This window comes from Tachysurus vachellii, chromosome 2 (assembly GCF_030014155.1).
Source record: "Tachysurus vachellii isolate PV-2020 chromosome 2, HZAU_Pvac_v1, whole genome shotgun sequence".
Lineage (NCBI taxonomy): Eukaryota > Metazoa > Chordata > Actinopteri > Siluriformes > Bagridae > Tachysurus > Tachysurus vachellii.
The window spans coordinates 18,137,485-18,160,904 of NC_083461.1; the positions used below are offsets into that span (position 1 = coordinate 18,137,485).

Below are 23,420 nucleotides of genomic sequence, written 5' to 3' on the forward strand. Positions count from 1 at the left end.
TACCTTTACAGAGTCATTTTTAAATGTTGCTACGTCCTGGTTTTAACCAGAAATGAGACGCACACTGTTTAATTTCTGTTTGGTTTAGCATCTTGTATCATTCTAACACTACATGCAGGGTTAACACTACAGAAGCAGTTCTAACTCTCAGTTTCATAACCATGTTAACCTCGCTTCTAAATCACACGTTTGAAACGTTAGAATGATGATAATCCAGGGTTAAGGGTAGTGTGAAATCCCTAGAGTGTATTCCTGCTTCGCACCCACTATTCCGTGTATAAGCTAAATAGTCACCTCTATTCTGACTAGAATAAATCAGTTGAATGAAGTAGAAAACACTAACTTGTCCTATCTCTAAAGGAGCACATAATCTCTATGTCAAGCAAAGTGTGGTCTTTTTTTTTGGCTGAGACAATGTCTAAACTCTTACCATCACCTCTTCCGTGTAAAAAAAAAAACCCTGAATGGCCAAAATGTTTAAGGCAGGTGTTTAGATTTGTCCAAGCCTCTGCAGGTGTGTTCTGTCAAATCCTGCTCAGACTCAGTTCTTAGCTAGAGGCACTTCCTGTGATTAGTCAGCACACTTAGCCGTGAGAGAACATTTGTACAAATATCGCTCTTTTACACTTACTATGTAACTACATGTTGATTATTCTGCTCCAAATAATACCAATAAATAGAAGCTAATTATCTTTTAAACATGGAATTTGTTTTTATTTCTTTTATTAGGTACTGAAAAAAATGTCCTTGTGTACGGTTAAACTGATTTGCACTTGAGCCCTGAATTCGATCGACAAAAACCCGCAGGATTCGCAGGAAGCTTAGCGAACATGTGGAAATGCATGAATGGAAATTCATGCGAAAAATTCCAGGGAGGTCCCCTGTGTTTTGCTTGTGACGGGTATGGTGCGTTAAAGGTTGTCACACAAACCTGAGGAGAAGTACACCCACTATAAACTTTCCGGGGAGCTTTTTAAACACTGCCTGTGCCAGCCCAGAGAGCTAGAGCCGAACCAGGGAGCTTCAGCAAAAATGTCACGCACATACGCACACTCGCTCACATGCTGCCTGCCAGCCTCGCTGGAGATTATATAGTTTCTTTGTATTTATATTACCTTATGTATTTAGATTACACAGCTTCTCTTTAATTTTCCAAGTTAAACACATGCAGTATTATTCATAACTATGGACGGGGACCTGTAGTGTACCAGGATGATTGGTGGACACTTAGAGGCAGCCTGAGACAAAGACTCTGCCACCTGAGGATAAAACAGTACAAAGCAGCAAAGGATCAGCGGCCAAATCAAAACACACCGTATTTACCGCTACACAGTACTTTATTAAGAAAGGAAGCTGGAAATGTTGTCCTGCTTTTAGAAGACAAGTTTGAAATGAGTTATTGTCCCGATAGTCTGAAATCTTCAAAGATGAATGTGAACGTCTTCAATACACGGTGTGCTGCAGAAGGTCGAAAAGGCCATGGTCAGAAGGACTAACTCATGTAGATCTCACCACACAGCGAGAAGAACAAAACACACCTCCCAGTGTTATTTTAAAAAAAAAAAAGATTGTACAGGCTCAAAGTGAGGACAAACATACCAGGTTAGATGTGCTTGCTGGCATGGCCTTTACAACCTTGTTGAACTGAGCGCTCAGACTAATTGCCACTCAGCACTTGCATTATTCCCATTACATGGTAGAGATCTGGAAGACATTTCCTCAGAAATGGAAACTGGAAATGCTAAAGAACAAATGTACACAATTGCAGCACTCTCAGCCATGCATTTCAGTGAAGTGGAACTGATTTCACTGCTTAAGTGTACAAAACTATTTTATAAACCAGATGCTTCCAGCAAGACTTCCTGGCTTACTTCAGTTAGCTAATACACAGTTTGGACTTTTATTTCGAATGCTTGCATACTACAAAACAATTTCATCGACATTTTTCACCCTGATATTATTAAATTCAACACAAGCAAAGCTGTACCCAGGATCATAATTAGATGGGTGTTGAGGTCCCGCATCACAGAAATGTCAGGGTTAAAATCCTTATTCTTAGTTAAATTCTACCATAAACCTTTCAGTTTCCACAAAATGACATGAGGACTTTAGAAAATAGGCCAGTTCACAATGTTAGAGTTCACAATGTTTCTCTGGAACTGATTTCATATTAAAGGAGAACATACACGAATAGAATGAATGTGGATCTTTTAATCTTGAAAATTATTAAAATAACAGCTTATTATCAGTCTTGGAATTGAAGCCTAATTCTTCCAGCTTAAAATTCTTTATTTTATCTTGCATACTTTCCAGAACATTTACAGTACAGTAACACAATTTCATATCAAAGAGCAGCACAGTAAAGATCTTACCCTTAGTCATCTATTATATCCAGTTATTAAATATAGTTAATACATTTTGTTTGAATTTTGTTTAGCAAACTCATCCAAGTCAAGTGTTTTATTCCAGGAAACGTTAACAAAGTGTGTATATAAACATCTCTATTGTCTACATCTTTACTGTAAATAGAATTTGTAGCAAAAAATTCCCCAAACCTCTGAGATCTGGACCTCGGTGTCCTCACAGGTATTTATACAAGCAGCTGATAGTTTGATAGGTAGAACTGGAAGTCTTTATCGCTTAATGTGTCCCTCTTTGACGTATCGTTGCATCCAGTGATGAATGGTGTTGACGTTAGATATGAGCGCTAAAATCTGATATCTTTGAAAAGGTTTGTAATGTTCGTAATGTTTGAAACTGTTCGAGTTGAGGAACACAGAATGTTAAGGTCTTGTTGATGATGTAAAAAGAAAGATGTGGGGCAAATAATTACACACATAAAGGAAGACAGGGAGCTGTATTTATGTTTTTTTTGTAAATTCTCTCTCGGAAATCATCCGTAACACAAACTCTCACCACATTCAGAACACAACTCAAAACATATTTATTCAGAAGTGTTTATTCCACATGATCTTCGGCTTCGGTAAATGTTTTTAGATGTTAATATTGTTTTATTGTTGTTTACTGTTATTTTATTATTTATTACTTGTTTAAATTTATATGGTGACCATGAGTGATTAAAAAGATGGCAATAAATAAAAGTAATAATAATTGATTAATTAATTAATTAATCAATTATTATTATTATTATTATTATTATTATTATTATTATTATTATTATTATTGTTATTATTATTATTATTATTATTATTATTATTATTATTATTAATTGACTTCATGCAGACTTTGTGCCGTTTTAACCGTTTCATTCCATCAAACAAACAAAAATTCATCCTTTATTCATCCTCACAACACATCCTCCATCACTGTAAGGATGTGTCAGATAAGTGTTCTGAAAAATATCAAATCCAGGGAGTATTTCACTCTGAAAAGTGTATCTCACTGCATAAGTCTTCAGTCTGGGCTAGAGAGAAATCAGCCCCAATCTCACCTCATACATTTCTGTGTATTGTTCTGACCAACCGTCTGGTTCAACGTTTCAAGTTTCAAGTTTTTTCTCATGCACATTAAATTACATCCAAATAAATACATATGCTACATTAGTACATCCCCCCAAAAAAGATGTAGAAATGGGTGCTGTCATAAAGTGGCATAGTAGAACATAATAAGGAAGGTACTTATTGCACGTACAGTTCAAGGATATCAGTCCAGGGATTACAGTAAGTGATCGTGATAAAATGCAGTAGATGGTACATACAGTGGGTTGTGCTTGGGGTGGTGCGATGCCAAAAATGAAACCTTATATTATCTTTAAAAAACAGTCCTGCTAGCACATTTCCCCAAAGCCAGCCCAAATCACATCACAAACCTAACGTCCATGTACTGTATTGGCTGTAAAACAGAGCATTCAGACTTGATGTCTTTTTGATGTTTTTTTGGTTTGGACTGATGGGTTTTATACTCCTGTTCTTTGGCATTACATTTAGGCTACATCTGGTGAGCTGTGAGAAACTGACTCACTCACTTTCAGCTAATATACTAATCTTTCTTGGCATCTCTGTTTAGACAAGTGTCATGTTTTTACTCTTGAGAATTTAAGCTATTTTTTTGTTGAACATTAGCACAAGGAGACTTGGAATTTTGTTCTTTTTTTTTTTGCCCAAGATGTGATGAAGTGTCCAAGTTCAGTGACTCTTTCTAAAGGATGTGGGTGCTGATTATTTAATAGTGTTAAATATTTTCCTCCCGAACAAGTAGTTCAGCTGTGTTTTTAAATGTGTGTCGGCTAAAGAATACTATAATGTCTGTGTCTATGACGTCAATTTCAGAAGGAAACTCGATGGCTTAGCGATTTATGATACTGACTGTTGGGTTAGTTCACTTTGAAAAGAAATATGGGTGGTTTGACTTAGTGTAGTTACTGAGCAGAGGACAGACAACAGGGTTTACAAAATATGAACTCTTTTCCCCCTGAGGGCAAATAAAAAGAATTTGTTTCTGTTTTGTTGTGTCCATGTTCATTATTAAATGTGTTTGTCATGTCACACTCCACAGTGGTGGTTGATAGGAAGCTTATATAAAAGTAGACACAGGGCTTTAAGAATTTGTTGTTTTTCATTACAATTTCTGTTTTTATTTAGACTACTGGGCAATAAAATAATGTAACTCCAAAAAAAGAAAACTTTTTTATAAAGATTATTTGTTAACACCACAGTGGTGCTTAATGACTTACATGGAAATAGAAGCTCATCGACTTAATACTTAATGTGTCGTTTTTTGTAACTATTACTTTTATCTAGGCTACTAGGGACAATATATTCATAGACAAGTTGGTTAGTTTTTCTTTACACAGATGTTTCTATCTTCAAAGTAAATGCTGATATCAAACCCATTTCTGCTATCTGAGATGCTCCAAGTTTGTCCATAAGCATCTAAAATTCTGTGCAATGTTATCTAACAGAGTGAAAAACATCTCAAACTGAAAGCCAACAGTGTCCTGAATAATTTTATCAGACTTGCAGCAGTAACAAGTCATTTGTTTATACTGAAACTGATTGAAAATGTGCCATAAGTTGACACCAGTGGAACACCAGTGTACTGGTCAGAGGGGTTTAAAAAACTAAGATACGTTTGAAAATCATAAAGATTTCTCCCAATGCAAGTGTTATGTATTATGTTATGATAAAGGAACAGTATATAGTAATCACCTACATTTTGATACATTTGTGCTTGCACTGCTGACTGAACTGATTCAGTTTGGTTAGAGTTTAGAATATAATGAAATAAAGCTTGCCTGATGCTTTTTCAGTCAAACTTTTCAAACTTTGAAAGTGTGATTAAACAAAAGGCTGTAAGTCCTGAATAAAACAATATTAAACAAACTCATGGACATGAACTTTTTCCCTTTTTCTTCTATTAGTCTGGATGTTTAACCAACCAACTATTAGACATCAGTTTACATAGCTAATCCTCCACAAGTCACAGCTTTAATCTGTCTCCATTCATCATACATGACTGCTCCACAGACTTTTCATATTAATCACAAATAAGCTAAACGGCACAAAAAGCGTTATTTAAACATAACCACAATCATGTCAGGTCTGCATTCACTAAGGTTAGGTCTGCTGGATGTGTGTGGATTGGCAGGGCAGAGCAGAGCAGTATTGGAAATTGGTCAGAGGCTATGGTTTGGAATAGCAGCGGGATTATTAATGCTGAAAACAGAGCATCTGCATTAAGGATTCAATTCTATTTACTCTGTCAGTCATGTGAGTAAGACCATGACTGGGCTGTCATTTTTGTCTAGATTATATAACATATAGCAAAGGTCTTATAACAAAGGCAAAAGACATGAGTAGGCAAAGTGCCCTTCAAAAATGTGCACAATAGTATTATTATTATTATTATTATTATTATTATTATTATTATTATTATTATTATTAATAATAATAATAATAATAATAAATAGCCTCTTCATTGTCATCATATTTTTAAGTCATATAAAAAATTATAAGAAATATTAATAATGATATTATTGACATAATAGTAATGTAAACAATGTTCATTTTAAAAAATAACTATCAAATATATAAAAAATAATGAAAAATAATATAAGCAATTATTATTTATTACTGTAGCTTTTGTTACATGTGCATAGTAATGAATTTGCTTACAATGGCAACACTTTAGATATTGAAATTAATAATTAATAAATGAATTTCAATGAATGAAAAAACTTTTTTCAATTCCAATTAACATTCACTCAACTCTGTTCACTGAACACAATCACCTCTATTTAATATCATCTGAAATATGAGCATCAAAATGTCCTGTTTACATGAAGTCCATTCTGTTTTGTTCTTAATGTTGGATGCTAACTGTCCACAGAAATTACTGACTGAAATTAATTTACAAAATAAAAGTGGAAAAAAGAGGAAATCATCTGCCATCCTGTGCCATAGATGCTTCATTTTGTGTATTTGCTAATTCTATACCAAAAAAAAAAAAAACTCAGTCTAGTTATTCATTTATGAGTAAAATGCAGCCTATTAGCAGTAATATGACAATTTGGTGCCTGAGATTCAGTGTTGAACAAGGATTTAATTTTTTAAATTTAGATTTAATTTAATCTTTAAGAGAAAAGTTGTATTTTTTTTTTCCTAGACTGCATTTCAGATGATAACATGCTATTTACTAGCCATGAAAAAAAGCCTTGACCTTTGAATCTGGAGCCTGTAGACTTTAACACCGTTGTCTTGTCTGTCACTTGACAGTTGACTGTTGTACTTCTCTCAGCTTTGCTCCAGCTTAGCAAACACTTGTGTTATATTTTCCATTAGAAAAACCTGGGGTCACCGGTATGTCTGCCTCTGCTAGCCAAAACCAGATGGGGTTTTCCTATAAACAAGTGTACAGGGAATATTTATACAGTCTATGGCACCTGACGCCATAACACTCATGACATTTTGTTTAGTAGCCAATGTTGCCATAAGTCACTTTAGAGAATTAAGTAAATATTTTCAATATAGCCATGCTGTTGTTTATTATAGAATGGCAAAAGCTTTAAATCTTGCCAAATCCTATTTTAAAAAATGTCATTTTAATAACAGCTTGTCCTGTGATGTGAGCTGTTTTTTAGTGCCGGCACCTTTTTGTCTTACGGGGGTCTATTTACTGTCAGGTAGATGCTAAAACATAGTCACTTCTGATGCATGACGTTTGGAACTTATCACACAAACCATCACAGCCCTGCTTTGACATTTCACCTCTGCTGCTCATAAAACTTCTGATTAGTGCATTTGCACCTCATTTGTTAAAGACGTCACCCAGCAAAACTTTGCGTTTACATTCCGCTTCATTATCACCTGTCATCAGACTCACTTCAACCTGTTCCTTTAGTCTCCTGGGATGTTTGTTCTTTACATGTATAGTGAACTTGTTTTAAGTACAAGTGAATTGTTGATCTGTAGATGACAATTTTTTTTTCCATAAGAACTATTACCATTTCAGATGTTGATGTTAAACTGTATGGTTGTTCAGGATCGTTAAATGATAATTGGTGAAAAGTTCTCGGTGTTAATTCCTTGTTCAATGTCATCCTGGAAGTCCTGGAATAACCCCAACATAAATAAGGAAAGCAATGAAAACCTCCCCTAAATTTGGCCATGGCTCAAACTCAACTGGTGGTCAGCAAGCGGAAAAAAAAACGTGCAAAGTGAGAGAAAGGGAAGATGATTAAAACTGACAGAAGGAAAGAAAACACGGCACATGAGGCTGCCCCAAAATAATTTATCAATGAAAGCGGCCTCCTGCTGACAGCGGCCGTTTGGAGCGGCTTTGTTGTAAACCTAATTACTTTTTACTATTCCGTCGTGGAATAGACCACCCTGGAAAGTTGAAGTGTGATTAAATCAGTTGCCCTTTTTTTATAATACTGACTTGAAGAACCCACAAGTTAGACGTTAAGATCTGCGCTTTCTCAAACGCCGTTATGCAGAATTTACAGTGATGACATTATGGATACTGTAATAAGCTTAACCGATACTCATGAATTCCATTAAAGCGTTCCGTCTTAACTCTCAAATTATGAGCATGAGCACATATCACATACTGGAAGATGTTATCTCAGACTTTGAAGATGATTCTCCGGCTGCAGTAATCAGAATGGCATCGCCTCTTGGCTGCAGACGCTCCTACATATTCGATGCTTTGGCATTCATCTGGGACGCTTAATCGGCAAACCCAAAGGACTAACTTGTCACTAGAATATAAATTGCCCAGATTCCATTTGAGAAAGGGTTTTTTAAAGTCCTGCCCATCAGTTAAGACCTCATTAAAGTCATGCTCCAGAGACAAAAAAGACGAGGTTCGTCATCCGATCTAAATCTTTTTTGTCTTTATAGAAGCAGTGGCTATTTGTGGTGACAAATGAGTTTTTCTGGATGTTTTATAAATTATAATGATTTAAATAATATTGCTGGGTTCGTTATGTTAGGTAATGATCAGTTTCTCAGAAACTTCAATTTATTAATAGTTAAAATTTTAAGATTTTAATAATATATATATGTATATATATGTATAATGTTCTGTCTGTCCTTTTTGTGTGAAAAATGTGAGTTGTTTGTTTTATCCCAAAGTATTACTTTAAACTCTTAGTACACTGGCATTTAGCTTATCCGAACCACTTATCCGAACTACCTCGGGTCACGGGGAGCCTGTGCCTATCTCAGGCGTCATCGGGCATCAAGGCAGGATACACCCTAGATGGAGTGCCAACCCATCGCAGGGCACACACACTCTCATTCACTCACGCACTCACACACTACGGACAATTTTCCAGAGATGCCAATCGACCTACCATGGATGTCTTTGGACTGGGGGAGGAAACCGGAGTACCCGGAGGAAACCCCCGAGGCACGAGGAGAACATGCAAACTCCACACACACAAGGCGGAGGCGGGAATCCAACCCCCAACCCTGGAGGTGTGAGGCGAATGTGCATGCACCCCCACCCCCAAATCCCCCACCCCCCACCCCCCGCCGCCCCCCGCATTTAGCTTATCAGAATATTTACTCAGTATAAATAAAAAGGAATTGATTCCTCAACACAAGTCTGAAATGTATACACAACTATAAAATGAGTCAGGACACTGTCGGCTTTCATTGTGAGATGTTTTAACCTCTGTTGGGATAATAACGTTATACAGAATTTTAATAGTTTTTAGTTTCAATTTTAGTTTCAATTTAGAAGAGCTTCAAATTTTAGAGCAGAAATGGGTTTGGTATCAGCATTTACTTTGAAGATAAAAACATTTGTGTGAAGATTAACATTAAGTATAAAGCTCAATGTAAGTCATTAAGCATCACTGTGGTGTGTTGAAAGAAATTTAATGATGAACCTGGACACAACAAAACAGGTTTGTTACCTCTGGGAAAAAACAAACATATTCTTTGATTGCTGTTAGGACTCACACTATTGACAGATAGAACATAACTCACAAGGCCAAAGTTGTAAATCAAAGTATAAATGTACTTACGTTTATTGCACTTTTTTGTAAAACATACAGGAAATTAAAAAACTACCGATTTGTAATTGTGTCTTCTAAATTCACAGCCTTCCATCATTCCATTATTCATAAACTTTATCTCCTACATTTTTACGGTTGTGTAGCTTCCCAAATGTGCCATAAATTTGAAAAGAGCCTTTGGTAGGAAGACTATTTTTACAAGCTGTGCATTTTAGGTGTGAATGAATGTTTTTCAGTCATATAAGTGACTTCCAAAACATAGCTTATTAAAGAAAACAGAGATGTATGTTTGTGGTGCCCCATGCGGTTGTTTCTGTAGATGATGTACTATACATGCAGAGGTATTGGCTTGTAGAATACAGAGCGAAGGCCTCATTTTTCACTGGGACACATTTAGGGGGCTCTCAAAGCTACTGAATCCTCTGTGTGTGTGTGTGTGTGTGTGTGTGTGTGTGTGTGTGTGTGTTTGCCATCCAGAAGAGTAGGCCTTAGTAAGGTCTGTACTCTGTAAATTCTGTAAATTAATAAGTTGGCTGGTGCACCAACAGGGAGATACGTTTGTGGACTTTAAGTGAGCTTATGCTCCATAAACAAACAGAGTCATTCTAGTTGCTGCTGAATGTCTTCCGGCTTAAGTGGATTTTAATAAAAATCAACAGAGTGCTCCTCCATAGCTGAGCCATATTCTCGAGTGTGGTTGGAAATGAAGGTCAATGTACAGTTTAAAGTCTAAGAACTGGGCTGAGCCCTAATCTGACATCGAATGAATGTTTATTCAGTGCAAATATTTTATGCTTGGTTTACTGTCATTCTGTCATCAAGCAAATGTAAAATGACACACTGCTGCCATTGCAACTATGCTAAACATGGCTGGTGTATTTTAACGAGTATGTTTTGGCAGGAGGACAAACTGTGGGTGATCTGAAGGGAAGAGGCGCGCGACTGAGGCAATGAATGCAGTGGAGAGCACTAAGCAGAGGCTGGGGCAGAGCCGCACCAGCACTGAGCCGAGCTCGAGGAACATGGGAAACCCCAGTACCAATACTGAGAGCAGCTCCAGGAGCATTGCCAACTGCAATACCAGTGTGGAACAAGGTTCCAGGAACATGCGCAACTCCAACAGCAGCAATGAGAGTTCGAGGATCACAGGCAAGTCAAACAGCAATGCTCAAAGGGGCTCCAGGTGCATGGGCAACTTTAACACTAACACCGAGAGGGGCTCGAGGAACACAGTAAACCAGAACTTTGGTGCTGAACATGGGTCAAAGTATAGGGTGAATCCCAACACCAGTGCTGAGAAGGGCTCAAGAAACATGAGCAACACCGACAGACAGGCCTCGTCAAAAGCATCAGGCCAACCACAAAACAACAACGGTGAGTAGAGGTGCTAGTATCTCCCAAAAGAAAGAGAATCCAACTAGAATTTAAGAATAAGATACATGATATTTTAAAGCCCTTTGAGATTGCTTCTACTGATAGAATATTGTCTACAACTCAAGAAATAAGGGTGCCTTTAGTAATATATGATGCACTTGGTGCGAAGGTGAATTTGATATCTTTATTTAACAATTTATATCAACACTTTAAAGGTACCAGGTACCAACAGTCCTTAAGATCTAATTATGGAAATTTAATTATTTTCAAATGTATAAAATATATACTAAAGCTACGAAAGCTGAAGACTTTATCATACCATATCAGAAACATTGTTTGATATCTTTATTTCTGAGTGTTATATTAAATGTTTCAGTGTAAATGACATTGTGGTTGTGCTGTGATACTTACATACTCTGCTGCAACTGTAATTACGTTAGATATAAATTAAAAGAAGCTAGCTACATATGTATCCAAACGACACTTGGATGCAGTCTACAAATTCATCACATAATTGCAGAAATTTTCCAACCAAACAGTTGCACACTGAACTAATTCCACAATCAGTGTAGACAATTGCTAAGCTTCTTGATCTGGAATTACATGTCTAACTACTAGCATGGAACAAACACGCTGCTGCTGTTTTTCATCTTTTCTTACCAGTTCATTGTGTGTGAGCATGTCTTCAGGGATGGGATTTAGAGAACATTTTTTGGAGTGGGGTTTGGATGAATGGCTTTGAATAGAAGGTTGGGATTGGATTCTTAAGGTGGAAGTCTGGTGAGAGTTAGCAAGAACTACTAAACATCACTTAGAGCTGTTTAATGGTTTACCTCAGAACACTGGAAGGATATTAAAGCTTTATTTACACATGAGTAAGAGGGAAAACAGGAAATACTTGCTTTCCTTTACAAGCTGTACAGAAGACATGTATGTTATCTTAAGTGAATCTAGAATGTTCTAAAAGATCCTCCTCAACAAATATTTTTTAAAGCATATACTTTTATAAGCATACATACCAGGTAAATAGGTGAGTATGCAGCATGTTTCTTGCCAAGTTATTCCCTAAACCAGATAAAAATACAAAAACATTTTATTAGAGCCAACTGATGTGTAATCCTTGCTAACGTCTCAGTCTGTGCAGCTTCTTGACTTCAGAGTTTAATCACACCCGTCTAAATGCTACTCAAATCACAAGGTTTTTTGGTGCTGAAAGTATTCTCGGAATCCAGTGATGCACGCTGTATTTTTAGAATGATGGATCTATCGCCTTTCAACCTAACGGTGAAAGAAATACAGTGTTTCCCACTTCACTTTAAGAGCCGCCTCAGTTTTCCATGATGTCATGTGTGGTGCTTGGGTGAAAGGAACTAGGGATAAGAATGAATACGAGCTTCGATGTTCTTTTCATTCAAGGTTTTTTTTTTTTTTTTTTGGTTGGTTGGTTGGTATTATTTTTATCTCTGCAAATGAGTCTAACTCTCAAAACTTTGACCATGTAGTTTTGTGCTGTTGCCAAAACTCTAAAGCCTCAAAGTAAATTGAAGATAAGGTCCTTGCAGTCACAGTTTCGCTGGTTAATGTTATGTAAACTGTCTGGTAATTGAAGGAACTTCTTTTCTTGTGTTGCAGAGTAAAGTGGCTTGGTCCTTAACGTTCTGCCTTAAGAACATAAGTTCACTCTAGAATAGTATTGTACAGTGGAAAAGTCTGAGTACATAAGTACAAGACATTATCTCTGGTCACACTAAAGTCTTCCGTTGTAACAATTTTGGTAGAATGCGAGTTATATGCATGAAGGCTGTATCTAACTTATCTAACTCACCAAAACTTGCATTAATCTTATGATATCAGTCCTTAACTCTTGGTTCTGGTCCAGGAACACATGACCATAATTATAAGCCTGTGATGTGAACATCTGTGAACAAAATGTGCTCCTGTTAACTTAGATTATAACAGCTAATGAACTGTCTACACCAATGAAAGAAGAAAGATGCAGCTGCAGTTACTGAGAAAACCAAAGCGTCGTTCACGTACCAGAATATTTAAAGGAACAGCTACAGATCTGAAAGTTAGTAAGCAGTGACACTGTAGGCTCCTTCCAAAGATTTTAACTAAATGTTTCCTGACAGAAGACTTCACCACGTCAATAATTACACATGGTTTTAATTTGTCTATTTCGAGCATCGGCTGTACATGTTGGTCTATAGGGGTGATAATCCAATAGAAAGTGCAACAATACAAATATTTGATTTGCCTTACAAACAGAACTACTTTCATATCAGCCGTTATAGAAAGTTAATAATCAACACCTCTGGACCAATTAGAATTGAAAATTTAACAACGTTGTGGTGTAAGTGGTCTCAGATTGAGTCCGTATGACGATCCACACTTACCAAAACCTACTGAATGTAAGCGCATTACTGTATGTTGTGACGTAGGAACGATACACAAAACATGACGTGAAATTTGTTGTTGGCTTGATGTGTTTAAAGAGTCCACATGATGGCATCATTCACACAACAGAGGCCTGGGATGCTTTTATTCGTTCATAAGTGGGTTTGTGTGACATTTCAGCCGAACGCAGGAGAGCGGCTTTAATTTGCTCCAACCTAGACACCTGCTATTGACATATTGTTGACTTATATCTTACGAAATTTCAGACGTTTCTTATTTAAATTTAGTTTAGATTCTAATTTGTGTAATTGCACAGCAAGTTTGTGTTTTAGATCAAAACTAAGTACACCCTGTGGATTTCTGGCCAGTCCTTTGGTCACTTTGGTTAGCTCCATCATCAGTAGGACGATCTGTTGTCAAAACACTGTAAAGCAAATTAGAGAAAAGATTCTGGTATTCTCAAAGTCATGTGCTTTTGAGATGAACTGTATCTAGTTTAATAAGATCATAAAGTATAATTAGAACATTTTCGTTGCTCTGGATAAAAACATATTTATTATAACAACAAGCTTTATTATATTGTTTCCATCTGATGTAGAAATTTGCTGCCCATCACCTACATTAAAAAAGTGTAAAAAGTTTGTGAACACCTGACCATCACGAATATATGTGGGGCTTCTCTAAATTATTACCACCAAGGTGGAAGCACAGCATTTACTTCAGCATTAAGATTTCCCTTTATTGAGAATAAAAATCCTAAATCTGTTCCAGCAAGACAATGCCTCTGTGCACAAGGTGAGCTCCAGGTTGAAGTTTTTTATTGGAAGTGTCCTGAACAAAGCCCTGACACGGACTCAACCCCACTGAACACCTTTGGGATAACCTGCATCATGTTATCAGAATCTTCCTTCCAAAGCACACTTGTAGCACAAATCCCAATAGCCGAATCTATCCAGAAGAACTGAGGTTATTTTAACAACAAAGGGGACCAACTCCATATTAATGCCCATAGTCTTGTTCAAGGATAGATATGGGAATGACGGTCAGACGTCCACAAACTATTGACCTTATAGTCATAATATTTTGAGGTTTTTAGGGTTGGATGAGGGCGATGCTTCGTGATTGTGTACACAGCTATGGAAAATGACTGACTTTGATTTATTCCATTATGCAGAAATGTGCAACAATGAGCATGCAGTCAATACAGCTGAGCAGACCTCAAAGATCTTGAATATTTATGTTTTAACAGTGATAAGGCTTCCACATGGAACTAATATATTTAGTTTTTCTCTTTGCTTTATAGCCATTTCATGCAAACGAAATCGTTACCTGATCCTATCATGAAAGTGAAATAGTGCTAAGAGGGAGGCTCTGACAAAACAATTTTTGGCTCTTCCATTCAGACCAACACCTGCCATAAGAAGCCTTTACAGCCTGGCAAAGGCAGATTCTGCTCTGGGCTTCTTTCATGTGAAGTCCATGCTGGGTTTTTTGGTGACTGCCGGTAAGAGATTACATCCATGTGTTTGAAATTGTTCAGTGAGGCAGGCAAAAAAAAGGTTCTACATGAAAACACAGCTAAATAAAGAGATTGAATGGAGCAACTGTGCTACAAGTTGTTGAAATTAAATAAAGGGATAAAGTCACTGGTATAATTTGTAATGAACTGTTAGGATGACAGGATCTTTTTACATTCGCATTCGAGATGGCGAATGAAGTTGTTTAAACATGGGGTGAAAATCCTTGTGCGGTTCTTTTGATCTCATTTATGATAACATTTAGAAATGTTTGGAGCTGATACCTGATACATGCACAGGCTCTTAAACTGAATTCAGTGTATGGTCCAAAACTGCCTTGTTTACTCCAAAAAGTCTCGCATCATTTATCAGCTATGAAAAAAAAGGTAGCGGTACTTTGCCAAAGCACACTGCTGATACAATCAGCAGAACAAAATCAAAACAAAATCTCAGGTCCAGGGTTTTCTCATTAAGGAACAGGTGGAATGTGCAGTAATGTATTATGCTTGCTGTTGTTCTGCAGTTCCAGTTCATCCATGAAATTACTTACATGTACATCCAACATTTGATTTCAGCTTTGAAGGGCGCTGGTAATGAGGATTAGTTGATGGATCGTGTATTCGGGCTATTGGTACCTAAACCTCATGTCCGAAAATATAAATAGGTTTTCATGGCCTAGAACATTGGGGAATGAAATGAGATGAAAAAAAAAAAACAACAAAAACAAACAAATGCTGAATTTTAAAAGTGGGTTAAAAATGTTGAAGGCCACATTTCTGTTGCCTCCTGGGAACATCATAATTGGTCTCATATTGAACTGTATTCTAGTTGAATGTTATTTAAAATTACAAAGTTATGAGCTCAAAAGCATGAATAAGACATCATTACTTGTGTTGCAGCACATATGGCATATGATCAGTTGACCGAACACTGATACGAAATATTCATTGCCAAAGCCAAGCAGTTGTTCACCTATAAGGAATTTACCGTTAAAAAACAGCAAACGCTGGTACACTGTAATGCTGTACATCCTTGTCTATAAGGCTTTATAGCATCTATAAGGTCTGTAACTCTTAAATAAATCTAACTCTTAATTATCTTGAAATGAGATTACACTGCTAAAATGTCTTAATGGCTTTAATAACTTTGCTATTAAGTTATTATAAAGTTAAAGGTTAATGCTCTTGAATTCTCTACATGACATGAGCTGTAGTTGTAGTTGCACTGACTACAGATCAACTCAGACCTTTCTACAGTATTATTGCATGTGCTCTAATATTCTTTCTCTAAAACTAATTTACATTCCACATAATATGAAACTAATTATCATGTATTTTAACACGTATAATTGTTGATACGGTGAAGCTGTTTATTGAACATTTATGAAAGGAGCCTATAGTGTCAGGATCAGTGTCTCAATAACTAGACTTGCTTTTTAGTTTAGGGGACAGACAGAGAGACAGACAGAGAGAGAGAGAGTCAAGAGTCAAGCCAAGAAGCTTTTATTGTCATTTCCAGCATATATAGCTGATGCAGTACATAGTGAACTGAGACAACATTTCTCAAGGATCATGGTGCTACACAGAACAAAGACAGTGCTACATAAAACAGTACAGAGCTAAGGACATAAAGTAAGTTAGTCCAAGCCACATAAAGTGCATCTGTGCAACCTGGTGCAAACAGTGCAAGACAAAAGACAGTGCAAACAAACAATACAAGACAGTACACAAAAGACAAATGAGAGAGAGAGAGAAAGACAGACAGAGAGTGAGACAGGAGGGAGAGACAGACAGATGGGGAGAGACAGACAGACAGACAGACAGACAGACAGACAGACAGACAGACACAGACCGAGCCAGGAAGAAAGAGAGACAGACAAAAAGACAGATTGGGAAAGAGCAAAGGACAGACAGAAAGATGGGCAGAGACAGGGAGAGAGACAGACAGACAGACAGACAGACAGACAGACACACCGAGTCCAGAAGAGAAAAGACAGACAGACACAGACAGACCGAGTCCGGAAGAGAATAGACAGACAGACAGACAGAGTGGGGAAGAGAGAGACAGACAGACAGAGAGACGGACAGACAGAGTGAGGAAAAGAAAGAGTGAGAGAGGAGGGAATGGCTGTTTATAACTGTTCTAACATAAGTGATATAAAAACATTCCACAGCAATAAATGTAACTCTAAGCAGATAAAAAAAAGTTTGAAAATGTCATTGTTGGCAAATTGCTATAAGAGCAATAAAACTTTCCAAAAGTTTCCAAAACAGACTGAGCACATTGTGGTTCCTTCTGCTGAGTTCAAATGAAAACTACCTGAGAAGTCAATTTCATCTGAGATAAATTAATACAGAAATAAATCTTGCATAAGCATTAACTAACACTATTTAGATTTGTCTTAGAACCGTGTAATCTGGTGTATCCAAAACTATGTCAGGGAGTATAACAGTATACAAACCAGAGAAAATAAAATAACACATACTATACTCATTGCACATTTGGATGAACACCAAGTTTACGTCACTTCACATACTTTGAAATGTACTGTACTGTGACTCGAACCATCCGAGGAACAATATTTACTTTACATTGGTGACAAGCACACTAAGCTGTAAAGACACAGCCTATCTTAATACATTCATCACTCACAACAGCAGATGATAAGGAGCGTCAGCTATAAAACATCCCGCAGTCTCTCAGGAGTGAAAACATGAGCTCATTACACGCAGTGCTCTATTTATAGCCGTCTATTTAACGGCTGCATATTAAACAAAGCGTACAGAGAGTCAATTAAGAAAGCACTCGGCCACGGTGACCTGAAAAGCCCACACGGTTTCTTCTGAAACTCAGAGTCATGTCTTGAAGAAGCTCTTGGATGCATGTGCTCGAGGAGTAAAGTGCTCAAAGCTGCGGATTTCAGAACGGCAAAGATTAATGAACGCTTTCTTTTTCCAGGTGTTGTATTGTGGATACAAGAGATTTGGTCCTTGAATTTTACCAAGCGAGAAATCCTTCCCTTGGAAATGAAAACAGTAATACAATATACAGGCCTGATCCAGCACTGCTGAGAAAAAAATAGGAAGTGCTGAACAGTCCTACTTCAAAAAGTAGTTTTCATTTTGAAAATTTTCACCTCAACCGTAAATTCCAACATCCAGCTACTGTATTTATCTGAAAGATATAGATATGACTTCTGTTGTTCCATTGAGTCAAAAGTCTCTCAATGTTTTCAGCAACTAGAGAAATCATGCTTAGTGTCCTAAAAGGGTTTTTTAATTTTTTTTACTATAACTAAATTAAAGTTTTCACTCATGACCACATTTGTAAATCCGACGATCCTTCATGAAGTCCTGTTAACTAAATTATATAAATAAATCCTAACACAATCTTATTTATAAATGTTACTAAACAGTGTAGTTTTGTACAAAATCTGCTCAAACATTACTTTAGAATGTATTCGTTTGTTATTTATTTCATACGGATATGAAGCTAATATTTGTTAATAAATCAGAGTTTTTCCCGAACAACAGAGATTCATCTAATTCAGAAATTCTGTCCTTGAGAGAAACCTACAATTTTGTTGTATTCATTTATTGTATAAATTTTGTTTAAGACAATCGCTCTAAACTAACTGACGGATTTTGTGAGCTTTTACGAGTCACATTTAAACAAGCCACGCTATTCTGACACCCAGCATGAATCCGGCGATAAAAATGTCTGAAGGTTAACTTGCTCAAAACACTGAGTGACTCTGAGTCAAGTAAAGAAAACAGACATACGCCAAAACGTTTACCAGATATGGAATTAGCGTGAGTCACAGAAAATTCATTACGTCTTTTTTTTGGTCCAAAACACTTGGGATTTTCTGTCTTAAATTTTCAACTGATTATTCAGTTCATCTCAAAGAACATTATTTATTAGCTACTGAATTATTCAGCAACTAATAGGAAAGGGATGTAGTTACTGAGAGATGGAGGAAATCCGGATCTGCAAAACTGAAAGTTGAAAAGGTCAGAATGTACATTTTTCATTAAGCAAGAGTAATCGCAGTGCCATTTCAATCTAGTTTAGACTTTGTTAAATAAAAAAATAATAAAAAAAAACATGCTATGAGTGATGACATTAGAACCAGCAGGAATGACTGTTTTCACTTTTCTCACCTCAAAAAAAAGGATAGCATTACAAGTGATATCACTTAACATTTGCATTCTGACCTTTTCCAAACTTTCGCATGTTCTGAGAAATAAAAAGAATGGCAAATTAATTTGAAGATATTTGCACTAGCAGCTCAGGTATGTGTCATTGTGCAGAGGAGGTAAGTTAGAACCACATGTTAATTTCAGTAGAAAGCACCTGGCTATGATTAGAGGCTCGCTGTTGACGACAGGAATGCGCCGAACACAGTCGGCAGCGTGAGCCAGGTAGGAAAACATACTCGTTTAAAGAAAACAAAAAAAACATTAATGCATAACAGGTCCACATCAAGAGACATCCCAAATAATACCCCATGCTTTTGGTGCAACACTTGCAGAGTTTATTACTCAAGATCCTAATTCATCTCACTGCCAGCTCACATTCTCCAAACAATAAGGGACTTTATTATTCAATAAAAGAACAATATAAACCTTTTTACAATTTCCTCCCCAAAGACTGAATCAATGTCATCTTTATTTTACCTGCCTGGCTATTTTTTGTGTGTCAAAGCCATGTTTTTGATTAATTAAGTTCAGTAGTAACAGCCAGAAAGGTTTTTTTCACCACTATGAGCCAAAATGTCTAGATTTAATGAAAGAAAAATGGCTCAATGCTTCATTTGAAGCTCTCTCTTACACGAGCTCTGAAACCCTATCACAGAACACTTCTGATAAACAGAACACTTAAATCAGTGCTATAAATACCCGCAGCGTGTAATGCATTCGGTATGTCATGACATAGTTTGAACTGGCTAATGGACAGTATGTCTAGTGAACTGGTTTGATGATGTAAGTATTTATGAATTCTTATGATGCAAAGGTGATGTGCGTCTTCTCAATGAAATTAACTGTGATAGGAAGTGCTTAAAGTGTCATTTTTCTTCATTTGTGCCTTGTTAATTTGACTTTTTTCAGGATTGCTTTTATGAGGTCAGGTGAGACATCTAGTAATGCATTGCCAGACTCATGCTTTAGAGTTCTGTGGGTTTTATGCGCATTTCTGACAGATGTTAGAAAGTTACTGCTAAAAACAAACGAAACAATTCCACAGTCCTCACTAGGAAAGCCTTGACCACACTACATACAAGCTGCTTTAGAAAACATGGAAGAATTATAATTTCAGTGCCCTACTAAAATATTGTACTAATAAATTGTATTTTTAATATTTTACTACTCATCTAATATATAGTGTCGATACAATTAATTAAAATTAATGAATTAAAAAAAATATAGAAATCTATATATAATTATTTATAATGACCTACTAAAATGTTGTACTTAATTGCATTTTTAATATTACACTAATTATATATATATATATACATTTTAATAAAAAAAATTTATTCATTAAAATATATAAATATATAATTTTATATCAATTCATCAAAGTATATTTATTATTACATAATTGTAGAACATGAACATTTATGTAATAATATTTATAAACATTGCTAGAAATAATATAATATAATATAATATAATATAATATAATAGTTAAATCTCACATACTACTGACACAAATTGTATTATAGATTTTTTTTATGTATAAATGTACTATAAAATGGAAAAATTTTAAAGTGTAGCTACATTTCATTACTCTTAAGTGATATATGTTTTTATTTACTTGTCTCATAGGTTTTTGTAAAGTGTGTTGAGTAATGACTAAACCTAATGCTGTTTTAGATCAATAAGATGGGCTTGTGTGATGTGGAAGGTGGATTTGATTGTAATCCTATTACAACATGTTGTGGAAAGTCTGCACAAAAAATTAGTTCCTTTAACACGTATGTTATGGCTGCTATAAACAGTAAAAGAAAATGCAGCCCTCCATCCAAGACTTTTTTGGCACTTTGGCACTGGCTATTCCAGTGTAATATGTTAAAATGTGATGCTGTATTTACAAGCGATATTGTTGTTCTTTGGGTTTATATATACAATATATCTCCAGCCTATAAGCAAGGAAACATTTTGTAGACCAATGCTAATTGTAAGTGTGTAGTGTGTTTAGTGTCTGAACCCGTGCCTGTGGCCTATGTTTCAAGATTAAACAACATCCTACAAGATAAACTTTGACCATACAGTCAAAAATAGCCTGATGTCTATATAGCACTTCTCACATCCTCTATCACGTTATCATAAGTTAAGTAAATGTTGTCTACTTTTGGTGTTCTGCTGAGGAGATTTTATTTGATATTAATACATCCATTTTAATCCCAATGCAGTGACTTATTAGGAAAACTATATGGTGTTATTATTGTTTCTTTAACACTTTCATTAATATGCAACTGTCCAGTTTGGCTGCACTTGTACACACTGCAGCATCAGATTCTGAATCCTCAGATTATATATGCGGGCAAGTTTAATGTCTGCATTAACGTGAAGTTCTTGAATTGTAGCTATATAATTGCGTACCATATTGTGCTTCTGGAAAGTGGCCAGTGTTTTTTCAATAAAGTGGACGGTAAGTGTATATCAATGTGTTTGTTAAAGGTAGGAATGGTATTGGGGTTAATAAAGTGGTTATGAGGTGATGTTTGTGAATAATATCTTGGGACAAGTTTTGCCTTGTATTTTGTCTGTCATTTGGCTGGTTTTGTTTTGATTTCCTAGTAATCAAGACATAATATTACCTTCTCATGTCTTTCTGATTTTTTTTGCAAAACAAACACTGCTTAACTAATTTATATACTGGCTTAATTAGCCGTCTTAGTTATAAAAATTTTATAAAATAAGTTGCTGCAAGAGACATCTTTCTTTGCCTTTAAACTATGTACAAAAAAAAGAAATAATTCAAGACATTTCTGTCATGTGGAGGCACTTAGTGATATTCTATTACGTAAATTTAGTTTCATCATAAAAATAGCTGCCATCAAACAATTCAGGAAGCTCTTCTAACCTCTATGCCTTCATAATAAAGGTTGAAAAAAACAACTGAATGCCATGTTGCTGATCGTTAACATGACCCATGATGCATTTAAATCCCATGTGGATGTTAGTCGGGAAAATTCAACATATCTGTTTAATTTAAGCCAACTGTTAAAGGCCGAGCTTATCAACAAGCAATCTCTATCAATTCAAATAGAGCATAAAGCCATTAGATGAGCAGGAAGCTGCACACTCTGTACTGGATGTGGTATTCATTAAACTGTAATGCTGGGGAATCAATCAAATAGTGCTCAAAATATCTTTTGAAAGCTGTCGTTCCCAAAGGCCAAGTAAAACACTGAAGGATGGGGTCGTATTTTTTAAAGGTTTCAGCTGACATACCAGCAGCTCTGGGAATGGGCTCAAATACAAACAGCGTAATACCTCTTAATATTGAAATTTCACCACAGTGACCACCTTCGCAAGTCTCTCTGAGAATGTGCATCGCTCTCAAGAGGTTCAATACTCAAACAGACCGTGTCTTCATTCGATTAACTAAATACATTGTGCAGTAATCTAAAAAGACATAAGAATGAAGATCACTAACTTGCTCTCAGGTTGTAGCGAGCATTATTTGTGCTCGGAATTGCTCAGTAATATACCGAGCGTACTTTGAGTAGTTTGCAAACAGGTGTGCCTCGGTAATGTTTTCAGTACTTTGTAATTCATAGTCCTCTGGCTACCTGATTAACACAAGAACACATGAGGCCAAGCACTTAGCTGTACTGCTTGCCAAAAAACATCTCCTTCCAGAGCATTCCACGCAGGATGCCTTGAATGTGATTTGCGTTCTTGTGTGGAAGTTACGATAAGTATGACTGCATTGTGGTAATTAACCATAATGCTGAGCCAAGTCTTGTATTGCTCGCAAAACCACAAACCAAACCAGTCTTTTTCCATCACTGCCCAAGATCTTGCTTCTTTATAACAATGCCAACATTACTTTTGATACTAAGTATTTTGGTTTGTGAGTTTGTCAAGAGTTCTATTATTATATGTTGAGTAAAAAATATATACGGAACATTATTCTTGTTTTAAACGATTCTGAAGTGCAACTATGTTTATCTTATCATCATTCCAATAGCTGATAATGGCTTCGACCAAATCTTGCTATCATTTTTAACTGGTTATTAAATTGATTGGATGTAGACAGAAATATGACATTACACATAAATATGGATGACAAATCAATTAAAACTTAGATTTGAAATAATATATAGACATTCTGCCTATTCTGGATATCAACAATATGATCATTCTGTGTATATCTATAAACATGATCTCATCTGGAATGTAAGATAATTAACACATTTTTTTTTATTTTAAACATTTATTTATGTAAAGTGTGTATTGATTATATGTTACTGAGCAATAAACCTTCATGGCTCAATGTACAAAAGTAGAATTGTTCTGAGATGGGAATGGGTGACCATGAGGAGCACCCAAGAGACAAGACAGGAGGAGATGAGATAAGGGTAAGAACATCTCTGTAAGGTATGCGACTAAAGAAAGTTCAGCTTGTCA

At 36.1% G+C, this 23,420-nt stretch overlaps 1 protein-coding gene across 8 annotated transcripts in view; it reads left to right on the plus strand.

Moving 5' to 3' along the window:
• myocd (myocardin) overlaps window positions 1-23,420 on the plus strand; it is a 93,166-nt gene that overhangs the window by 45,644 nt on the left and 24,102 nt on the right. For all 8 annotated transcript variants that reach the window (XM_060861408.1, XM_060861426.1, XM_060861417.1 and 5 more), the window contains exon 2: window positions 10,389-10,861. In XM_060861408.1, the coding sequence (XP_060717391.1) occupies window positions 10,438-10,861 (424 nt within the window). In that variant the 5' untranslated portion in view covers window positions 10,389-10,437. The remainder of the gene's footprint in view (window positions 1-10,388; window positions 10,862-23,420) is intronic.